At 40.7% G+C, this 21,193-nt stretch overlaps 1 protein-coding gene across 2 annotated transcripts; it reads left to right on the forward strand.

The window, feature by feature from the left end:
• The first annotated feature begins 3,257 nt into the window (after window positions 1-3,257).
• LOC124407174 (LIM/homeobox protein Lhx5) lies at window positions 3,258-20,825 on the forward strand. 2 transcript variants are annotated; one of them, XM_046883034.1, is made up of 8 exons: window positions 3,258-3,353; window positions 4,981-5,170; window positions 11,071-11,312; window positions 14,251-14,451; window positions 16,648-16,889; window positions 18,037-18,322; window positions 19,525-19,710; window positions 20,101-20,825. In XM_046883034.1, exons 2-8 carry the CDS (start codon window positions 4,998-5,000, stop codon window positions 20,214-20,216), a joined length of 1,446 nt encoding a protein of 481 aa, XP_046738990.1. In that variant the 5' UTR covers window positions 3,258-3,353; window positions 4,981-4,997; the 3' UTR covers window positions 20,217-20,825. The 2 variants fall into 2 exon arrangements, with proteins under 2 accessions (XP_046738990.1, XP_046738991.1); XM_046883035.1 differs by having other exon boundaries at window positions 19,543-19,710.
• The last annotated feature ends 368 nt before the right edge of the window (window positions 20,826-21,193 follow it).

A 21,193-nucleotide genomic window follows, 5' to 3' on the forward strand; every position in this document is an offset into this window, starting at 1 on the left:
TTTTAACCTAATTGTTTACTCAATTTCCGTATATATATATAGATATAGATATTTCTTATTTATAAATCATACACGAATAGAAGGGAATACCGAAAAGCACGGACGTATCTATTGGACGAAAAACTACCGTTCGTAACGCGCAAAGTGGAACGATACGGTTCGTTTTACAGGGCAGGTGTATACCATCTAAGGAAAATGGTTCTTATTTAACGCTGATTCATCTCAGAGTAAACTGGGTTGAGTGAGTTCTACTTGCCCATGGAATCTGAAATCTGTATAGGTTTACACCTACATTGCAGCGAGGAGAATCATTATAAAATCTGATGTCCCTATACTTCTACCCTTATAATTCCTCGATAAATAAATCAAATTGTTTGTTACTCCGTTTCATTAGCGACTACAAGTGTATACATATGGGGATCCGTATACAGCTGTTCCTATACTATAGCCTACTGCTGAAGGAAATTGCGATTCAGAAATTCTTGACAATCTGTATCAATGCGTGACTTTAATGATGAATCAATGTTAATGTTAAAATAAAAATTTAATAAAAAAATAAACAAATAAAAATACAAAATAATGCGCAATCGTCATACTTCCATGTAACACTGCTAGTGAATTGATTATAAAATAAATAACAATCATTTCATGTACAGTTTGATTTAGAATGAAGAGATTAATCGAATCCAAGTAATTCAGTTTAAGTAACTGAAACCGCATTGATCGAATTCTTTTTGATCCTCCAATTACAAAATAAATCAGTTACAGTACATATGCGTGCTAAAATTAAAGATGTTCACAATAGTATGGTGAAAGGAAACTGAAAATTGATCGTGGACTTTTTTTTCAGTATATAGATCACATTGAATTATACAAGGATAATATGTACCAAGTGTTCTATGATATAACGCGATAGAGGAACCTGTAATCTAAAATATTTATACGTTTTTATTCTGCACTATACTCGTGAATTACATAAAAGAATCAACTGTTTCAGTTATTCACGCAACCACTCGTATACAGTTGCGATTTAAACCTAGAAAATTATCGAGTATCAGCTGCAATCGAGCGGTGAATGTAGAATAAGTAGAAATCGACTCGATCCCACCCTCTGACAGCGAATTATCAAGTATAAAAAATTGGTGATTATTATTTTCATGAGTGAATAGTGCGTCGTATATATGTACGATAATGCATGGGTTTTGAATGATCGATCAAGATTTTTGTCTTCCTAGATCTCTGCGATCGCGTGGAAAAGAGGTTTTTTATCCCACTAGGCGATACCCGAGAAGCACGTTAGACGGTAAGGGAGTTCGCCCCCTCCTTTTCCCGTTTCCTGCAGAACCGAAACAGCGGAAGTATCGCGACGACGTCGTAAGCAGGACTCGGGGAACAGAGTTTCGATCAAAGAAGTTCCGTCAGACGACAGAGAGCATGCAGAGGTTGCGCAGGGCGGTCAGTGTAAAAGCAAAGCTCGCGTCATCGACCCTCGACGCCCCGCAAGCTCGGGTGAGTTGGAACTTAGTTCGCAGGTTGGCAAACATCCCGAGGCGTAGGTAGGCCACATACAACAGACCTTGTACTTTCTTAAATTGAATAATTTAAAAATTAAATTTCTGAAACCTGTGGCATTCTGGGATCCTCCTGTAGACTACCCACCACCGCACCGTCAGGATCAATAGGTATTTCCAGTCGGCGCTTTCCTGCGTCCACGCGGCGGCCATGTCTAGCTCAAGTCGGGGATGGACACGCCCACTCCTGGCCGCCGTGGCCAATGGCAGCCCGTTACGAGGGGTGGAAAGCTGTGGGTCGGGCCGAGCGATCTCCTGGCCGTCGAGTGGGCGTGGCTTGTCGCCCCTTCCAAGGGGCTTTTCCTGCAGCAGGTGCAGCCAGTTGGCAGGCGGACTCCAAGCAAGCGCCTCGTGTCACGCCGCCACGCAGTTGTCGCCCCGGTCCTCTTTGCCAGCGGATGAGCGCGACGGTACCGAATTACAATAGCGCACGAAGTGTCGGTCGTCCGCGGACACAAGACGCGGAGGAAGTAATCCGGGTGGTGCGGACTACGAGTCAGCTTTGGGACTTGAGAGAGTCGCCGTTGCCCTGACTGTGCTTTTCGTTTATTCCTCCGTTTGATATTTTTTTACTTTCGACATTTTATCCAGTGTTTTTATTCATTTGCGTTTCATTTATAGCACCGGATATGTATGCTGCAGCCTCACGTGTGATAAAATGATGTGTATAATTTATTATATACCTATACAGCTAGATGAGAGAGCTGTGCTACATGTATAGTTTTCGGGTGAAAAAAAGTTTCATTGTGCGTCAAAATTATAAGGAGAACGGATTGTGCAGGTGTTAAACTTGATGTATATTCTTATTGCTGATATTCGTGAGCAGCCCTTGATCGCGATCTCACCTAACTCTAAGTATAAATTAAGGAGAGAAAAATTTACTTCTCACGAGTTAAGTGCGCCGAATGTATCTCATCGCGGCTATATAAGTGTGTCTGTAATATTGAAGAAGTAAAAAGTGTATAAACAAAAAAACAACTTTAGATAAACAGAGAAATAATAATCTGATAGAAGGATAAATAAAAATCAAACCATCGCCTTATACGTTGGAATCACTGTACATAGTATACAAAGACAAAGGAAGGTATGCCACAGGTGAAAAATGACAGATCATTCGTCGTCCGTAACCGCGGTAATGATGCCGCTTCTCTGGAGAAAAAACTAATCATTCATCCGAGAATATCCGCAGGTAAAACGTCACTCGTGAATAACTGCAGGATAGCAGTACAGAGGGTGCAAAGTGGAATCGAAAATTGAGTTGTCAAAGTTCGGAGAGTAGTAACGGGGATCTCCGAAGAATAACAATTAGAAGAAGAAACCGAAGAAAGAGGCCGTTGATCAGAGATCGTCGCCGAGCAAAATCCTCGCGATCCATTTACAATTTAATATTATACGGGAAGGTATCAATAGACAGCGCGTCGCTGATTAATAAACACTGCACCTGCTGCGTGCTATACGCATATAACTATATATAAATACGTATATATTCACATATTGAAGATAGAAACAATCAGTGAAGAGAAGTGCGCTTCCTTAGGCTTGGGGATAATACTGTAACAGTGGGTGCGCTGGGGCCCTCGGCACCCTTCGGCCGTTACGGGCCCGCCGAGGGAGCGGCCGCTGCGGGGGAGGTGGAGGGGTACGGGGGCGGTGGGGGCGGCGGCGGCGGCGGTGGCGCCCCTGGGGTCGCGGGCCTCGCGGGGGGAACCCCCCGGATCAGGGTTGCACCCCTGGGGGGGCCTTGTTGCGCGCCCCTTCCCGTCACCCAGGCCCACAACATAGGTGAGCCCCGTTATGCGGTTTATCACGCAGCTAGATAAAATTTACGCTCAATTGGCGGCTAGCTTTCGAAAGCTCGATTATACATATATAGAGTCTCTTTCGTCCAGCTCCGGTAGGTTTAGCTATTGTAGAAAGAATTTTTCGAGGCTACGATAAGTGGGAGAACGACTGTGATACTTTATACTGATTTTGTCTTACTCATACAGCATGGACGCATGTCGAAAAATGTTCCAACATTGTCACTCGAGCTTTTGAAAGTAAGCTGGGACGATTGCTTATTATTGTAGTGACACGATTCTCCTGATGTCTGGCGAAGTTAATGGAAAGATAATGAAAAGAAGTAAATTTTATTGAAAACTATGAGAAAAGAGGGATACATCGAGGTTTTTGGTAAAAAAAAAAAAATACCCATGTTAACCATATTTTTTACTATAATTGTAGCAGATTTTATTCTGCACAAAGTGGTTTTACTGAAAAACCTGATGTGTGCCTTTTTTCCTGTAGGTTTTAGTCAAATCTTCTCTTTTATTCTCTCCACGTAGGGTGCAACTCTTGTAATGTGAGCAATTTCAAGCCCTAGTGTACAGTTTCTTGAGATTAGTGAAGGTATGGCTAATGTTCTTTGTGTTGTTCATCTTATTGGATCACGAAATGAGTGAAAAATTGTACGACACTTCCGTTCTTACAAAGTTCTGACGAAAAGGATTAATCACTGCCACATCTACAACGCGAATCCCTGAAAAATTTACATAAACGTAATTTTGAGTCACTTGTTTTCTCTTGACTATTATAAGAACTTGATCCTTAGATTCCCGAAAAGGTCATGGTACGTTAAATTTTAAAAATGAACGCGGTTCAATGAATAACGTTTAGACCGTGAAATTCAAAAAAGTATCAGCGCTTACAAACATTAGAGAAGGGTTGCACCCAGTGCCGCATGACATCTGCAGGGACGAAAAGGTGTACAAACTTGTGTGAGCCACTCAGGTACAAGTGATCACGTAAGTCGGTGAATGTTGAACCACAACATTTTAGAGAATAGTATAGCAGTAACTGAGATCGCAAGGAAGTTATAATAAATTGAACGGGAAAACGGAAACTGTATTTTTCGAATTCGTTGAAAAGTTTCGACTTACATTGCTGTATCTCTGAGTGGTTCATTGAATTTCGTCTGACAATGATCACTTCTTTACAGTCTGCCGTTATTTTGGGATAATTATAGTAATATTGCACAGGTTATACCATATTCTATCTGGGGTTAATCAACGTAATTTCGCATTGTTCGTTCTGGATATACAACGTTTAGATTCACCCCAATTTTGGGCTTGACAAGGAACGATTGTAATAGCTTGTCGTATCATTATCCTTAGTGAATAAACCACACCTCGGTCTTATAATAACTGTGCCATGAACATAGCGACTGTAATATTGAACTGTCTAGGGGATATTTTGAGAAAATGATCTCCTTATCAATGATTTCGTTGCGTTCAATAAGTCAGCGAATGATTCAACTCTTGGTGCATAAAACAAGTGACATAGAATATGGAAGGTATAACTGACGTGCATGGAGTGCTTTAAGCTGTAAGAGCAGCAAACTGATAAAAGCTCGTCAAATCGCTCGGTTTAGGAAGGTGCGGATTAGCTATGCTCCTGTCTTGCGCGGGCTGCGAGAAACCTATTCTGGACAAGTTCCTGTTGAACGTGTTGGACCGAGCCTGGCACGCCAATTGTGTCCGCTGTTTCGATTGCCGCATCGAACTACAGGACAAGTGCTTCTCGAGGGAGGCGAAACTCTTCTGCAGAAACGATTTCTTCAGGTCGGTTTACTAATGTTAAAACTTGGCATTAATTCATTAAGCTTATATCTGATTACCAGTTAAGAAACGAAAGAAACCGCTGTCACATCTCCCCGTATACCTAACGTTGATGTTCCTCGATCCTCTGGCGATTTTTTTCCAAGGAATCCTGTCTGCCGCTCCCATTTTTTGCCCGAATGGTATTACAAGCGTGAATTAACAGTCAAGATTTTGGCCTGATGGTCTTATACTGGGATCTGTGACTGACTGCCTTACGGCTTAACTTGTAAAATGTCGTATTTTTTCTGTCAGAAGGCATTCCTTGAATTCGAAAATCAAATGAGGAAGTTCGCGGAAAGCGTCATCATCACATTGAGATGTTTGTCCGCCGAATATCCTATACCTTTGCTTCGCACCCTTGTCTATAAAAGTTGCATCGGCCCCGTAAATTGCATACTACATACGTACACTGAGCGTTGCCAATTGGTTTACTCGCACACAAAAAAAAACCGGATGTATAACAATTATACTCACATCCACATGTAGGTACAGTATGCAAATTGCATTCGCGTGAATTTTGCAAATCGAGTTGTCATTTTTCAGGCTCTGCTAACAAGGCAAAACTGCAACTGAAATATTCTTGCCACCGTTATATTTGGCGTGAAATGACAATCGATAATCGCCGAGTGCCTGAGACGACGATGCAGGTGAAATAAAATTCGAAGCGTGCGAATGGCCGCCATGTTGATTCGGCATCGGCGTTTAACTTGTAACACTGTTGAACGATCGGCAAACACGTTTTCGTGTAATTCTAGCCAACTTAACTTTTATAGCCGAATTGCAATATTTCACGCCAATTATTTCTGCACCATGGATTGTAGATGTATGAAAAATCCCGCGAGTATTTCAGTTTCAAAAATGAATATTGAGTAATGCCTGTACTATGGTTCAGATAATACATCTGTGGTAAAAATGTTGAAAATTTGATTAAACGAGTTCTCGTAAGTCAGCGAAGACGCGTGGCGATGGTATCGAATATTCTCCTTCCGATCGACCTAAAAAGGTATCTAATTTTTTATGAATAACGCCCTTATTCAACGTGACTCGATTTATGCGCGCTAGTAGCCGCGGGTCGTAGACCGACGCGTATATTATAACACGCGTCAAAAGGCGCATGCATGGCGAGGGCCGAACGAGGAAATATTATAAATGTTCCGTGACACCCATACGAGAGTTTGTTGGGCGTGACGACTGCTCCGAAGCGTATTCCAGGAAGGTCAGCCATCAGGGGATTCGTGTTGAGGTTTTTGCCAACCCACGTTACGGTTTATTGCGTCATCGCGAGTCGCGCCTTCGCGGATGCATGCAGAGCCGGGACGTCGCATCGTCCTGCAGGATATTGCTTACTAATTAATTTAAATCGACACCTTCCTTAACCCCGAGCCGACGCTTTACTACGATTCCAAAACTCCTGGAACTCATATTTTCGAGGCATATACCCTGCATCAATAAAGCTCACCCGCGCCTTTGGGGAAGTTTTTTCACCACGAACGCAGGCCGAAGACCTTATTCCAGTAAAGTGCCTTTGTTGAATTGATCGAACCGGGTACTCAAAATAAAATCAAAAAAAAAAAAAAAAAACATTAATACTTCTTCAGCGGATACGGAACTTACGGTTAACGGACACACGATCCTCGGTAAAAATTCCCTGATTACTCTTCTTTCAATTGATCGTATCTGTATCGCGTGGTCCTGCTGTTGATGGCGCAAAAGTAGATCAGATTATCCGACAATTTCATATGATACACGTATAACGCAATTGCCGCTAATTAGAAGAAAATATGAATTTCTGCCTTTTACAAGACGATTTTACAGCAGCTTCAAGTGCAGAATAACCGTGTAAAAAACTTATAATCGACGAGTTTGAAAATCCTTCAGTTTGTCAGATACGAAAATTGGCTCGCTCTTTTAACACCTCAACAGCAGCAGCACCTACGCGATATTTAAGAGACGTCTTAGGTAAGAAAGTAAGGATGCAAGAGATAAAATAAAAAGGAAAAACTAGGCGAGCGGTCAGCATCGAGTCGCGTGTTGTGTTGGAAACTCCAGGCGTCGCGGCGCGTCGGCCGGCAAGTTCTGCTCTCGTCATCCCGGGAGCAAACCTTCTTCTGCACGCCGTGGCTAATCGGGTGCGTTCGTTTTTATGCACAGGACTCTGTGTGTGATTTGTGTTGAACCTGCGCGTGTATGGTCGGTGTGGCCCTGTACAGTATTCTTGTATTTCTTATTTTTGGGAGAATTCTCGGAGGCTTTTTCACCCGCGCGGCTTAGCCACGGTTTTCTTTTACTCTTTGCTCTTCTACTAATTTTTTTCTTTTTCTCTCTCTCTCTCTCTTTCTCTTTTTCTCTTGTTTTTTTTTTGTTTATGTATATATATATATATATATACGATTCTAACGCCGAGAAACCCTTTTTACTGTTTAATAATCTTTTCGGTCTTACATATATATATATATAGCAATAATATAAAATATATATGTATACGTATAGTACACACTTCGGAGGATACATGAATATTACGTGTACATATATATATATATATATATATATATACATCACACGCACACCTCAAGAGAGCTCAAACGACAGAACACATAAATAAACGGTTGCAGCGGGTTAGCTAATTGCCAGTAATTAATTGTGTAACATTTGTAATTAGACGGAGATAAATATATATTGCGCGAAAAAATAATTAAAGGACTTGTTGAAAAGGCGGTTACATATACATATATATTAACGATCGCTACAGAAAGTTAAGGTATACGGGCATCACAGAATAAAAGCAACACTGAATATGTCACGAGATATTTGCGAAGAGCGACTATTATATATATGCAATACGAGGATATTGTATGTTCTTGAAGCGCTTGAGGCTTTAACCAGATTGCGAAATTTTTTACGGTCGCTGATTTGCGCTGATAGCTTATTCTGTTTGCACCTTTTAATATAATAAATATGTCGTGGCAAGCAACTTTTCTATGCAACGCAACTCGTCGCGAATGCACATTCATAGTTTACTATAAAATATTATTGCTATATTTTATTATGAATAATAATCCTCATTTTATCGGCTGTATCCGAGAAGGTAGCTCAAATTGTATGATAAACGAGAAATCAATCAAGATTCGTGATGAATTCGGTTTAAGAAATGTAAAATACTTTCGAACGATGTGAATTGACCAAATAATTATAGTATCTACAGGGAATAACTTTTGGTATCAATGTTTGCTTTATTGCTTGTCCACAATTTGAATAAAATTCATGAATTTAGGGAGGATCGAGGTAGTAATATGTAATAGTCGTTCCTTATACAGTAATAGGAGATCATGGTATTTCTATAAGATGATGATTTATACATCTTGACGAACAAGAGGTGGTATTGTACAACAATTAAGCTACAGTATTATTTACTTTTGGAAAATCAAGAGTGTGAAAGAATGTCAGGTATAAACGATAACTCTTACAAGAATAATTCTCAAAGCAAGTATTTTGTAGGAAATTTATGAAATTTTAATATTCACAATAAGAACGTGTATTGAATTAAAATCACTCATATACTCTCTGCGACTAGGATTTCAGAGAAATTCTAAAAAACGCAAACAGGATTTTATTTTGCTCTTTTTAAAGCATTGCACTAATTGTCGTCGATCGAGTTCATTATAAAATTTAATTTAATATAATTCTTTTAATGTTGTAAGAGTCCGATATGCTTACGAGTGATTCCAAAAAAGATATTAAATCTGCATTTTTACGATGACTATGCGACTTCTTGTAACTCTACCTCGATTATCCCCAAATTCGTATATTTTATTGTAATGAAAAATAAGCAATAAAGCAAACATTAGTACAAAAATTTTCTCCGTGACTTGCGGATCTTCTTCTATACAGTACATTCTCATGTGAATTAGCGAAGAGGCAGTAAACACAGAATCAGTAAATTTCCTTATAATCGTCGGTTAGCTTATAATTTTCTGCAGTTGTGCAATGGCTGCTCTATTAATTGCAAGCCTTGATTCTCTTGCGTATAGAATTTCAACGCGGACATGGAAAATTATCTCATTCCCATCGCATTACTTGTATCTACAGTCTGACGCCATCACGGTGAAGCTTAAATGTGGTCCGTGTGCCAAGAATCACTTGATTCAGACTCTGCAGCCACGTTAATCAACTTAATTAACTTCATCAAAATATAAATCATAATACTACGCTGTGATTTTTCATATCATCGCAAAATGTAGCGGATTTGAGTGATAGTTTTAGATTTTACTGCCGAAGGTCCCGAAGACAACTCCATATAACAGTAGATATTGCAGATCATTAATATTCAACTGATGAACTTCTTCAGCCATTGATCAATGGTTCTACAATACCGGCAATAAATCAAGAGCTAAAAAATTTATCGATCTATAAGGTTGTAGCAAAAAAGGACAATTTTCTTCTTTTTTTTTTTCTACTAAACCAATCTGCCAGTAGCGAATGCAAAAATATTGGAAATCAATCGCGGTTGGTAAGTAATTTATCATTGACGTTATAAGATAATTTCTGCAAAACAGAATTTACAATCACTTTGGTTTTTACTCGAAGTTGCGTGGTTTTCATTTCTACTACTGATGCCGAAAAAAACAACTGTTTCGCAAGTTGTGGATTTCGAGAGTAAAAATACAGTCGACCAAGCCGTTTAGGTTTTGAAAATTTATTACAATCGATCGGTAAGTGAAAAGATGACAAAAAAAAAATAAATAAATAAAAAAAACTTCAAAATTTTGTCACATCATTTAAAAAAATACCAAGATGTCTACATAATATTACACCTTATAAACTTCAGAGCTCACACGTTTTACAAAATAATAAATCGTTCCGCGAGATATTTTCATCGATAAATGCACGTATACGTTAGGTACATCGGATCGTGAGTCAAAGAGTGAGAGAGAGAGAGAGAGAGAGACGTGACAACGTGGAGTTATTAAATAATTCTAGGGTCAATTAATCACACCGTTGACAATGCAGGTCGGTGAACTTACTGCAATATTTCCCGCCGCTGAAGGTGTAATTCTCACCGTTGTAACCGCGTGACTGACAGGTCAGTCAACAAACCGTATAACAAGTACACTGATTGTTGCTGCAGTAATTCAGCGGTTCGCTCTTGCGGTAAACGAGATACCTACGGCTGTCCGAAATTAAACCAGTTTAATTCGAGATTCTGGATCTCTGGATCTGCCGACGGGATTGAAAAGTTGAAAGTCCCACATCAAACGCAGCTCGATTCTATGTACACATACATACCTATACCTATATGCACATATATGGAAGTCCGTTGACTAACGGCGGCTGCCGAGACTTTGAGCTTGATTTGTCAGCCGTCCTGACCTTCGACCTCTCGGAGTAGGTATAATTTAACCCAGCTTGCGCCGCGCCCCTTCGCGTCTAATGCTTCCTACCAATGATTCATTACAGTTTTTCTTTTTTTTTTTGTTTTTTTTTTGTTATACTTTAAAGCGAATCGCCGTTACGGGCCGATGCACACCGAATCCCCGTGTCCCTATCACTGATTGTGAATCCAACAACTACTTGCCACTAGCTGAATATAAGAGGTATTAATTACTCGGAGGAAATATCTCAGCATCGTCGCTTCTTGATTCCATTCGATTCGATTTCGATGGCCATCCGGAGTTTTCGGATACGTCGATTTGAATTACAGAAGTTTTGTGAAAATTATGTTGAAAAACTGAGAAAATTCCAAAAAACATTTGGATGATCGTTTCGCGTGATTCGAATGTTTAAAACGTTGCACTTTGACCCTGCGACTTATAGCTGCAAAGGTGATCGTTTGATTAATCAAGGATTTTGTGTTTGGTCTACAGGCGATACGGTACGAAGTGCGGTGGTTGCCTGCAAGGCATCAGTCCGTCGGATCTGGTAAGAAAGGCTAGAGACAAGGTGTTCCATCTGAACTGTTTCACGTGCCTGGTTTGCCGGAAACAGCTAAGCACGGGCGAGGAGCTTTACGTCCTGGACGATAACAAGTTCGTATGCAAGGAGGATTACTTGTCCGGAAAACCTTTACCCCACACGCACCATGCCCATAGCCATCACAGTCATCACGGTGAGTTTTGAGCCCATCGCATGTGCATGCATTCATGGTATACCTACGAGAAACGGTGGACTGGAAAAAAAATAACGAGGAAATGGGTTTTTTTTTTTTTTTTTTTTTTTTTTTGGTTTGGCTAACGATCATGGTTTTTTTCTACCGCTAGTGTTTTCAAGACAGTGTTTTGTTCACTAGTGAAATCAATTTTAAAGTCCTCTCTCGAGACGTCGCACCGCGTGAACCGAAATTAGCGCCAAGCTCTAGTCAAACGTGAAAAGGATGAAAATTTATAGAGACTTTTAGGGCGACTTGGTTAAGGAGACACGTGTATAACGCGGAAGATTAAACTGTGAAATTATACGTCCTAATGAAAATACCTGGCTGTAGTATAGCTAAGCGACAAATTTCACAGCTAGTTAACTGCGTGGCATATATATACAGACGGTGGAATACATTTGAATAGAGATATTGACTGGCCAAATAGAGAAACGGGGAAAAGATGTGTCGAGAGGCAGGTGTAGAATTCAAATCTGCTCGGTCTGTCCGCATACTTTAACAGATTATTACAATATCCACATCAATTTATTCAACTATGCACTTCGATATTATACCCACGCGATATGCAGGATGCCTGAAATTAGGGAATTACGTAAAATGCAGGCAAAGTGAAGAGATTTCGAATGCACAAATTGGGAGGATTTCGTACCAGATGTAGGAATACTGTGTTTTAATGAACGTTGACGAATAAAATCACGCCATATCGATTTGGAATAAAACAAAAACGTGTCTATGCAGGGTGTGATCCTGATCCTGATCACACCGGTGAAAGTTGTTTCTCAGAAAATTCCAATTACCTTAGGTGGAGAAAAAAAAAATTACATCATAGCGTTAATTTCAGGCAGAATAAACAACCCATTCCGCAATACATTCAATGCGACAAAATTCAAAAGTCATCGGAGAACGATGCGACGTGTGTACAATATACGTTTACAGATATGTTGTATCCAGCGCGACAACCGCTTTTACTTTGACTGCCTCCAGCGATGAGACGTGACGTTTTATAGATCTCAATGCGGACTTTCGACTCGATCGTTATACTTTAAATGATCTAGTAAATCGTACGAATAAAACTGTGCTGTAAAATTTAATTCGAGATACGCCAATCCTGCAAAAATAGTCTTGAATAAGCGAATTTCAGTCAACATATGTACTGTAATAGATTCTTGAGACTAATAAAGATGGCGTGGAAATTTCTGCAGACTTTCGTAAAACACTGTCGATAATAATAATTCTCATTGATATTAGAAAAGTTTAGATTTCCGACGATTCTTGGAGGATTAATCAGAGGTTTGAATGATTTTGGAATTTTTTATACATTATTCTGTTCACGTGGAACATTTGAAAGCTGATTTTAAATATATGATGTAACAGTTCGACACTTTTAAGTTCAGAGATTTAAGTGGGGGTTCGCAGTGTCGTTGCGAAGGATTATTACAGGGTCTGTTGTGCACGAGGTCCGATAGAGGAACGGAGGAATATCTTCCGCAGGCTATACGCGCACCTCTGAGAAGGCGAGAGGCGGCAAGCTGTGAAAACACCAGAACGCAGGACCCTGCAGCAGGTCCTTGAAAAGAGTACCGCGGCTCAGTTTCATGGGGTTTTGTAACGATGAAACGAAAACCGAAGGTCGTTATGTTACGCAGCAGGGCCCTTTTGTCGCATGCCGACACCTAACCGCAAGGCCCAACCCCCTTGGATCCTCCGAAGCTTCGGTGTAGGGCCCCGACCTGCACTCTGCAAGAGCTGGCTATAACGCGATGAATTATGCGCAGAATTTCAACTTTAAATACCTTTTAAAGCCAACTTGAGTATTGGGTTATTGTCAGAGAGTTAGACAGACTCACTGTCCTACCCGTCGACGCCAATTTGCTTAACCTACCTCAGTCCGAACCTTCCGTTCAAAACTCTCGCGATTGTGTGAGAGAAAAATAGGATTGAAGAAAATATAGGTAGGATATACCCTTGGAATACGTCTGTTTGTGTGACTACGAAAATAAGTCAATTAATTCGTTAACCGCTTCGCCTTTCGTTTAAAAAAAAGCAACCCCTAAACGTTTCTCCTAAAATCTACCTTATGAGAGCAACAAATTGCGCCAGAATTTTCTCTCCCTGATCAAGATTTGCAGAGGTTTCATATTTTTACCTCCATGGTATTTAAATCAGGACTCAAGCTGTTTGATAGTTGTAATTTGGTATAAGGTGTACAATTAGCTACCAGTTTGCTGGATCTATGTGCTGTACTTAGAGGGTTAATTTCAGCCGGGCAGGTACAAAATTGCAAGCTATTTTTATCCTCGATGTGTACACCGAGCGTGCAATTTTATAATTTTCTTTTATTGCATCAGCACAAATACCGCTGCACCGCAAAGTAGGTATAGCTATAGGTATACTCGTATACCTGTCCTGCAGTCTAGCTCATATCAAAGCGTTGATTTCTTTACCGCGTCTATATTACACCATCGGCCGATATTGTGCATACACATTATCCACCTATGTAATACACATTTGCGTTGCGAAATTTAAGTGCAAGTTTTAATCACCGCATTGATTATATATTTTACTTGTAACCTCTGCAGCGATAAGCATGCAGCGTTCACCGAAACGACGCTTTAAGTTCAGTCATGAGTTTAAATTCGTATTAAACTCGTTTCACGTCTGGCCACCGATATTAATTTTTGCGACTTGTGTGAAACTTTTCGTGTAAAACGTGATAAAATGATTATTTCCGTCGCTTCTCTTTCCCCAAAAATAATTCATCATTTGGAAAATTTAGAATGGAACATTCAATGCCTGTAAACTTTGTTAAAAGCGAGCTCATGGCGCCCGTCCACTCCATGTTGTGCAGTACAGATAACCGACGATGACTCGAAATTGGATGATTTGGTGTTGACAGGGGGTGATTCTCTGATGGGATCCGGTTCCGAGGACGAGGACGATGACGGGAGTTCGCACCACCACCACGGCAGCGTCGGTGGGACGCATCTGGGGCCTCACAACCTCGTCGCCGGTGTTCCCGGGGACCCGAGTGTTGGCCACGGCGGCGATTTACCCCTTGGCGGTGACCCCTGCAAGCAAGAAGACTCCGAGGATCAAGGTAAGGTAACCCTGCAGCGTTTTGCGATAATCTCATCATCGGCAAAAGAGCCCCGCTACACTGCAGAATTCATTCAGAATGCTTCTGTGCATCATTTTGTACAAAATACTTTGTGAGGAAAAATGAAGTTCATCTAACGTGACCAAAGGCCGAAAAGAAAGCTTGTTAAGTATACGTACAGTCAACAGTCCGTGGCAATTATGGCCTGACAAACGAAGTTGGCAACGAAGGACTGACGAGGGTACGATTAGAGTACTTTCAACAGGCTTGCAGGTGAGATTCGTGCGACATGTTGATTGATCCGCTACGAAGGCAAGAATATTGCATTATGTAAAATGGACCTCTACTATATTTTCACAGTTTTATCGACGGCTGACAGTTACGTCGATACTGTCCAAGTAGCCTGACTTCATAATTGTTTGATATTGTTTGACGAGGAGTAAGGACGTTCCTGCAACGGTGTTATTTCTTATCTAATAACACCGTACGACGTCAAATCTAACTCCAAACAGGGCGAAGCACGGCTCACTGTACTGGACTTTAATCCACCACGAGTCTAATCACGATTCTATTGCCTATGCATGGCGTCTGCTGGAAAAGAATACCTTCGAATGGTTTAAGAATTTTCATGCCAGTGAAAGAGTGCCTGAAATACGACGCCATTTGTACTTGTGTCTACTACTGTACATCGTTGTTGGTTCGATGGTACCTCGCATAAAGGTGTATAAGTGTACTATATATATATACATGCTGGTATAACACACCATTGTGGAGTGTGACACTGTCCAAATATTTTCTTTGTCCCGTGGTTGAGACCTCCCCTGCGTTGTGTGTACAGTATCTATGGCCTGCAGGACGTATAGATCTCAATGGGCTTATAGGAGGCTGTGTAATAATTCAATGGGGATGTCTATTTTCGGTGGGGAGAAAACTCACGACTGTGCAGAAATATGGTGGCACTGATCGCGAGACGATGCTCAGACCTTCTTCGAGTATATTCGGGGACAAAGCGGAGAGAAAACCGGCTCTCTCTCTCTCTCTCCTTCTCTCTCTGTGTCTCTTTCTTTTCTTGGCTTTTCAATTCTCACCGTACGGAAAATAGCTGATGGGATATCAATCGCCGGTCGATCTCTGCACAATAAGAGAAAATAAGTCTGCAACAACGCGAACAACGGCTAGTCTAACGGTACTAGTTATACGTCAGCGCTTGTGAATCTGCAAAGTTTATTGTGTTCATAAGATATATGTAATTGCATTATTTTTTACCCCGTTAGACGTTTTTTAAACTCGAAAAGCAATTACAGCTGAATACCTTCTATGGATAATAACGTATTGAGCGATCTGTTCTGTCGTATATAAGATACGAAAATTCATGTCATCGGCTAGACTTTCTGAACGTCTACAACGAATATCAGCGAAACGATGGCAAAACGATGCGTAAATTTTCAGTTTTTAGATAGATACTGTTACAAAGGGTGAAACCACCTGTTTTACCACTTTTTTCTAAAAATCTAGTAGTCGGTAGAGAAAAAAGAAGCTTAAGAGTTCATCTGTCACAAAATGAACAAGGTTGCTGCGTTAACGAACATTATTGTAAAAACAGGCTTGTTTCTGACTTCTAACTAGAAACACGTATCGCTGAATAAAAGTCTTTTTCCTAGCTTTATTTTGCTGTGCCTTTTGAGTCCGTTCTTCATCGCTCACGAACCAGCATTTTTATTCCGTAACTTTCCCGAAAGTTACAATACCCGTGTCACAGTAATTTTTGTTTGTATATACGTACAACCTGGAGAGAAATGACTTTTCGTACCGTTAACACTGTGCTAAAAATTTCTGCACAAATATATACCCACATATGCGAGAATGAAAGAAAGGTGCCCCTCTAATCCCCACAATAAGCTGTGTTAATTCGATGAAAGAATTAGCCGAGCCAGTATGTATATACATGATAAACCGTTCGCGACGGATATACATATATACATATACACCTATAATACGTATATAGAACGGTTTTGATCCGGGAACTTGAGCCGAAGTCAAGCGTTTGACGTGAATACCTACACCTGGGTACGTGTATATATAGATATAGGTGTACACGTCGCGGTGTAAAATGTTTTTTCGCTGGTGAAGGTAAAAAATTGAACCCGGTTCAACGAGGGTTAAACGATGAAATTATTGTGTACTCTTTGATCGAAGGTTCGCTCGACGGCGATCCCGAGACTCGAGACAGCCAGACGGAGAATAAAAGTCCGGACGGCGGGGCGGGCGGAGGAAGCGGCGACGGCGGGGCCGGTTCCAAAAGGCGCGGCCCCAGGACGACCATTAAAGCCAAGCAGTTGGAGATACTCAAGACGGCGTTTTCGCAGACGCCCAAACCGACGAGACACATCAGGGAACAACTCGCCAAGGAGACCGGCCTTCCCATGAGGGTCATACAGGTGAGTCGGGTCTTCGCATCTTCTTATCCAAGCAGACCGGAGAATTTCGGAACATGCGACTTCTCGCCTTTGCTTTTTATCGTATAGACGTTTCCCGGAGACGAAATCATAACTTGACTATATCAAAGTGTCGTTTTTACCGCAGTCCAGTCATTTGTAAACTCTATAATCGAAAACGAATCTGCGATGGATTTGAACTCATATGAAACGATTTCGAAATTTTGGATGCTGGTTTTTATCAGCGGTTAAATCCAGGCGATACTTAATGACGAATAGTCAGAGTTGATGATTGCAATTTTTTTTTTACACTTCTGCTTAGAAAATTACGTTAATTGTCACGGAATTGTAATTCAGCAGTGATAGTGTGATTCTCTGCTGATCTACTGCCGTCGAAAATTTGTCGAGGAAAGTTTTAAACACGAAGATTTATGCAATTACTGCTTCGATGAGTTTGAAAAAATCACTTTTGATTATAATGGGAGAAAGTATAGACGACCAAATTGATAACAGTATCGATTGTGGGATTACAGTTGGCCTGAAATTCTAACCACTTCGTTCAAGTTGAAAACTTAAATTTATAACGTGAACATTTATATGACGATAAAACTGCATATTATACAGACCAAAATATATTATACATACTTTCACGTATGTCTTGCGCTTTGTGGATAGAAAGTAACGATCGTACCGTTGGATATACTTCACACGTTTGATAAAAAAAAGTTCTGCAAACTAGGCGTCGAACTGTAATATCCGCGATTAAATTTAGCCGCGCTTAGCAAAATTGTAGAAGTGAGAAGATCGGTTATCATCGGGAACACGATGACTGCCACAGAAAAGGTTTTTCAAAGTAATTAAAGAAGAGAATTAAAAAAAGTTATAAGTGCAATTAAAAAAAAAGAAAATCCAGAATAACAATGCAGCAAAGAAGAAACATTTTTCCTCAGTTTTGTTTTTTAAATTCTTACTTTCAGACACTTAAAACCTCTTTCAATTCTCCTCTCGAACTATATACAAATTGCCAATACACGACGCGCATGCAATCATTACATCCCGAAGAGTTTTGAAAATAAATGGCGATCGCCTCAGTTCGCGCGAAGCTTGCAAATCCAGCAGTACAGGAAATCGGTATCCTTTCTCGTTCCAGGTGTGGTTTCAAAACAAAAGGAGCAAAGAACGGAGGCTGAAACAACTAACGTCGATGGGCAGGGGCCCCTTCTTCGGTGGATCTCGAAAGATGCGGGGGTTCCCCTTGAACTTGAGTCCCGGGGCGCTTGGTGGCGAAGACGGACCCCCGCCGGGATTCCCCTACTTCGCCACGGACAAGTTCGAGTTTGGATACGGCGGTCCCGTCGCGTTTCACCACGAATTTTTCGGCGGTCATCCCCCGCCGCATCCTCACGGCCCCCCCTTCAGCGGTCCTGGAAATCCTGGTGAGTTCTATGGCGTTTTGGAGTTAATTTGGCAACAGTGGGTGGGATTGTTTATAGGGGCTGAAATTTATCTCTCCTATTGAAATATTAAGACTGTTTTGAATCGTACAAATTTTCTGTCGAGCTTCTCACTGCTGCGTTGTGTAATCAGGTGCGTCGCCGTATTCGGCGGGGTTCGCGAAAGTCGTGCGTATGTGCACGCAAATAAATGATATGTGTGTAAATTTGAACGGGTATTGGGTGATTTATATTCGTACAGTCTGTCTATGGAGTTATCGATTATCGAAACATCCGCGACACGATGTGTATAAGTCTGTGCGTCTTATAATTACGCAAAATATAGAGCGTAACACGATCAGTGATATTCTTGAGAGCAGATGTATTCGGAATTAATTTTTGCAATATTATACGCACGTTTTCTTTAATTGTTACTTTTCGAATATCAGATGAATTCGACTGACAAATTGACGATTCAACCAACTGTTTTACGAACTTCTATCTATTCTCTTTATAAAAGAATCTCCGTATGAAAATTTTTGAAAACAAATTGTTTATTTAGTATCGAATGGAGCTCGAGTTGAGTGTTTTAAATGAAAGACTATTGTGTATAGAATATTGTTTTAATCGATTGCGAAGTGAAATGAAACGAAGTTCGAATTCAGAATTTTTTAAATTAAATTTCGCCTATTATTGTCAACGGATCGTCAATGCTCTTCATGAACTTTTATTCAAACATATTTTTACCGAGACTATACATCCTTAACACTGCCGGATTCAGGTCCTCCTGTCGATACGTGTTTGTATTGACTTTTACAATACGTAACCGCTTGAACTCGCCTCGTATTTAACCATTCAGAGACACTTCAGATGTAACCGATACGTCGAGCAGAAGTCAATAGAATCCTGTTCGAACGGCAGCATGTCATTTTATTGTAAAAGGTGTAATATGCAAAGAGAGAAGCATTGTCCGCAGTCAGCCAAGTGAATGAAGCGAATCGCAACTATCTCGCGGCATTTTTCCATAAAAAAATTTTAACCGCAATCTCCGTTCCTCCCTATGCACGTGCATTTATATAAAAAAAAGTAAAAAACAACAAATAAAATAAAATAAAAATAAATTAAACCTAATACTTATAGGCGTATCGAAGATTTGGCAAAAAAATTCCTCCTGTCTCAAGGGCTAAAGTGTCTTTAGTTTTTAGTTGGTCTTGCTATTGCAGGCCTAGATCCGGCTAGTCTCGCTGGAATGGCAGCTGCGGCTGCTGCGGCCGGCGAATATCCTCCCCCTGGTGGACCTGGCGGACCTCCCGAGTTCCTGACGGGTCCTCCGGGCCAAGGACCTCCCGCACCTCCAGGTGGCAGTCCCGGGGAATTCCTAGCGCCGTCAGGTAAGACGATTCACCATTAAGCCAGAACGATAAATTATCTCGGAAGCAACTGCACGTTGTATTTATACAGCAACAATGCTCGGCTGCGCTAATGAAACTGAGCGAGATAAAAGTTTCGATTTTCTTGATGATTTAGGTAAACTTGTTAAATATCCATGCAGCGATATGCTACTTACTTGCAGTTTAAAAAATTGATACTGTAACAAAAATATCGGGTCTCCGTCGTTTTCGGATATATAATATTAAATCATCGCCTTAAAAACGATGAGGCTAATCTTCAGCCGTGCAGGGGTGCACGGGATTAAGACGCAGTCGCCCAACCCTTTAATAACGATAATTGATCGAAAGGACGGCGGTATGTTAATTAAGAACAATCCCGAATCTTTGCAGGCGGTGGCCAGGGAAACCCTGGCGGCGGTGGTAACGGGGGCGGTCCAGGAGGCGGGGGAGGCGGTGGCGGATTCCCGGAGCCCCACCAGATGCAGAGCGAAGGCCTTGTCTGGTAGAACAAATTAGCCTAGCTGAACAGCTCTTAATTTATGTATAAGGAACTCGAGTAAATTTGCGGAAGACACGTGAATTGAAATCAACGCGGTCGCAAAAGATGCTCGATCAGCAGCTCGTCGATCTGTTGATCATTACCCGTTCAGCGTATTATCATCTTCTGCCTCTGTTTTTGTAAGATATATTTATCATTATTATTGTGTATAAAATTGGAGCGCCACCCCCCACCGCCCCCCTTACCCGGAACCTACTTCATCCCTGAAACCCCGAAGACCCCTATTATGTATAATGTTATGTACCTTGTTAATTATTTTAACGTTAATTATACCTTAAGAGACCTTGTAGATATTGCTATCACACATTGTACTAATTATTATTATTGAATATAAATATATAAATATATACATATATTTCGTGTGTGTGTATATATATATATAAATATATATATAAATATATACACATATATCTGTTAAGGCGGCATTCTATGTAAATACACTTTGACGTAAGCGAAAAGACAAGATGGAGAAAGACAGAAACGAAAACAAATTGATGCGTAACAAATTTTAAATTTACATAACACACATTAAACTTTAAAGATGAAACCGATATTATATATATATATATATATATATATATATATACATATATATATACATACACACATATAAAAATAATATTCACACTAAATATTGTATACAACACAACATGCCCCGCCATAATGCATATTAATTATAAATATTATTATATAATAAACCACCTCGTATTTCCGTAAAAATAATTGTTTCTGCCTAATCACCTCGGTGTCTTACACTTTCACCTTATCATTGTACACCCTGCCCCCCCCCCCCCCCCCCCCCCCCCGGCCACATGCAGGTTAAAGGTTATTATCATGCAGGTTTAAGTTCACGCATCTTGCAGAGGGACAATGAACCGCGACATGTGACGTTTTACGACGTAGCTGTTGACCGGCATCATCGGC

This window comes from Diprion similis, chromosome 6 (assembly GCF_021155765.1).
Source record: "Diprion similis isolate iyDipSimi1 chromosome 6, iyDipSimi1.1, whole genome shotgun sequence".
NCBI classification, from domain to species: Eukaryota; Metazoa; Arthropoda; class Insecta; order Hymenoptera; family Diprionidae; genus Diprion; species Diprion similis.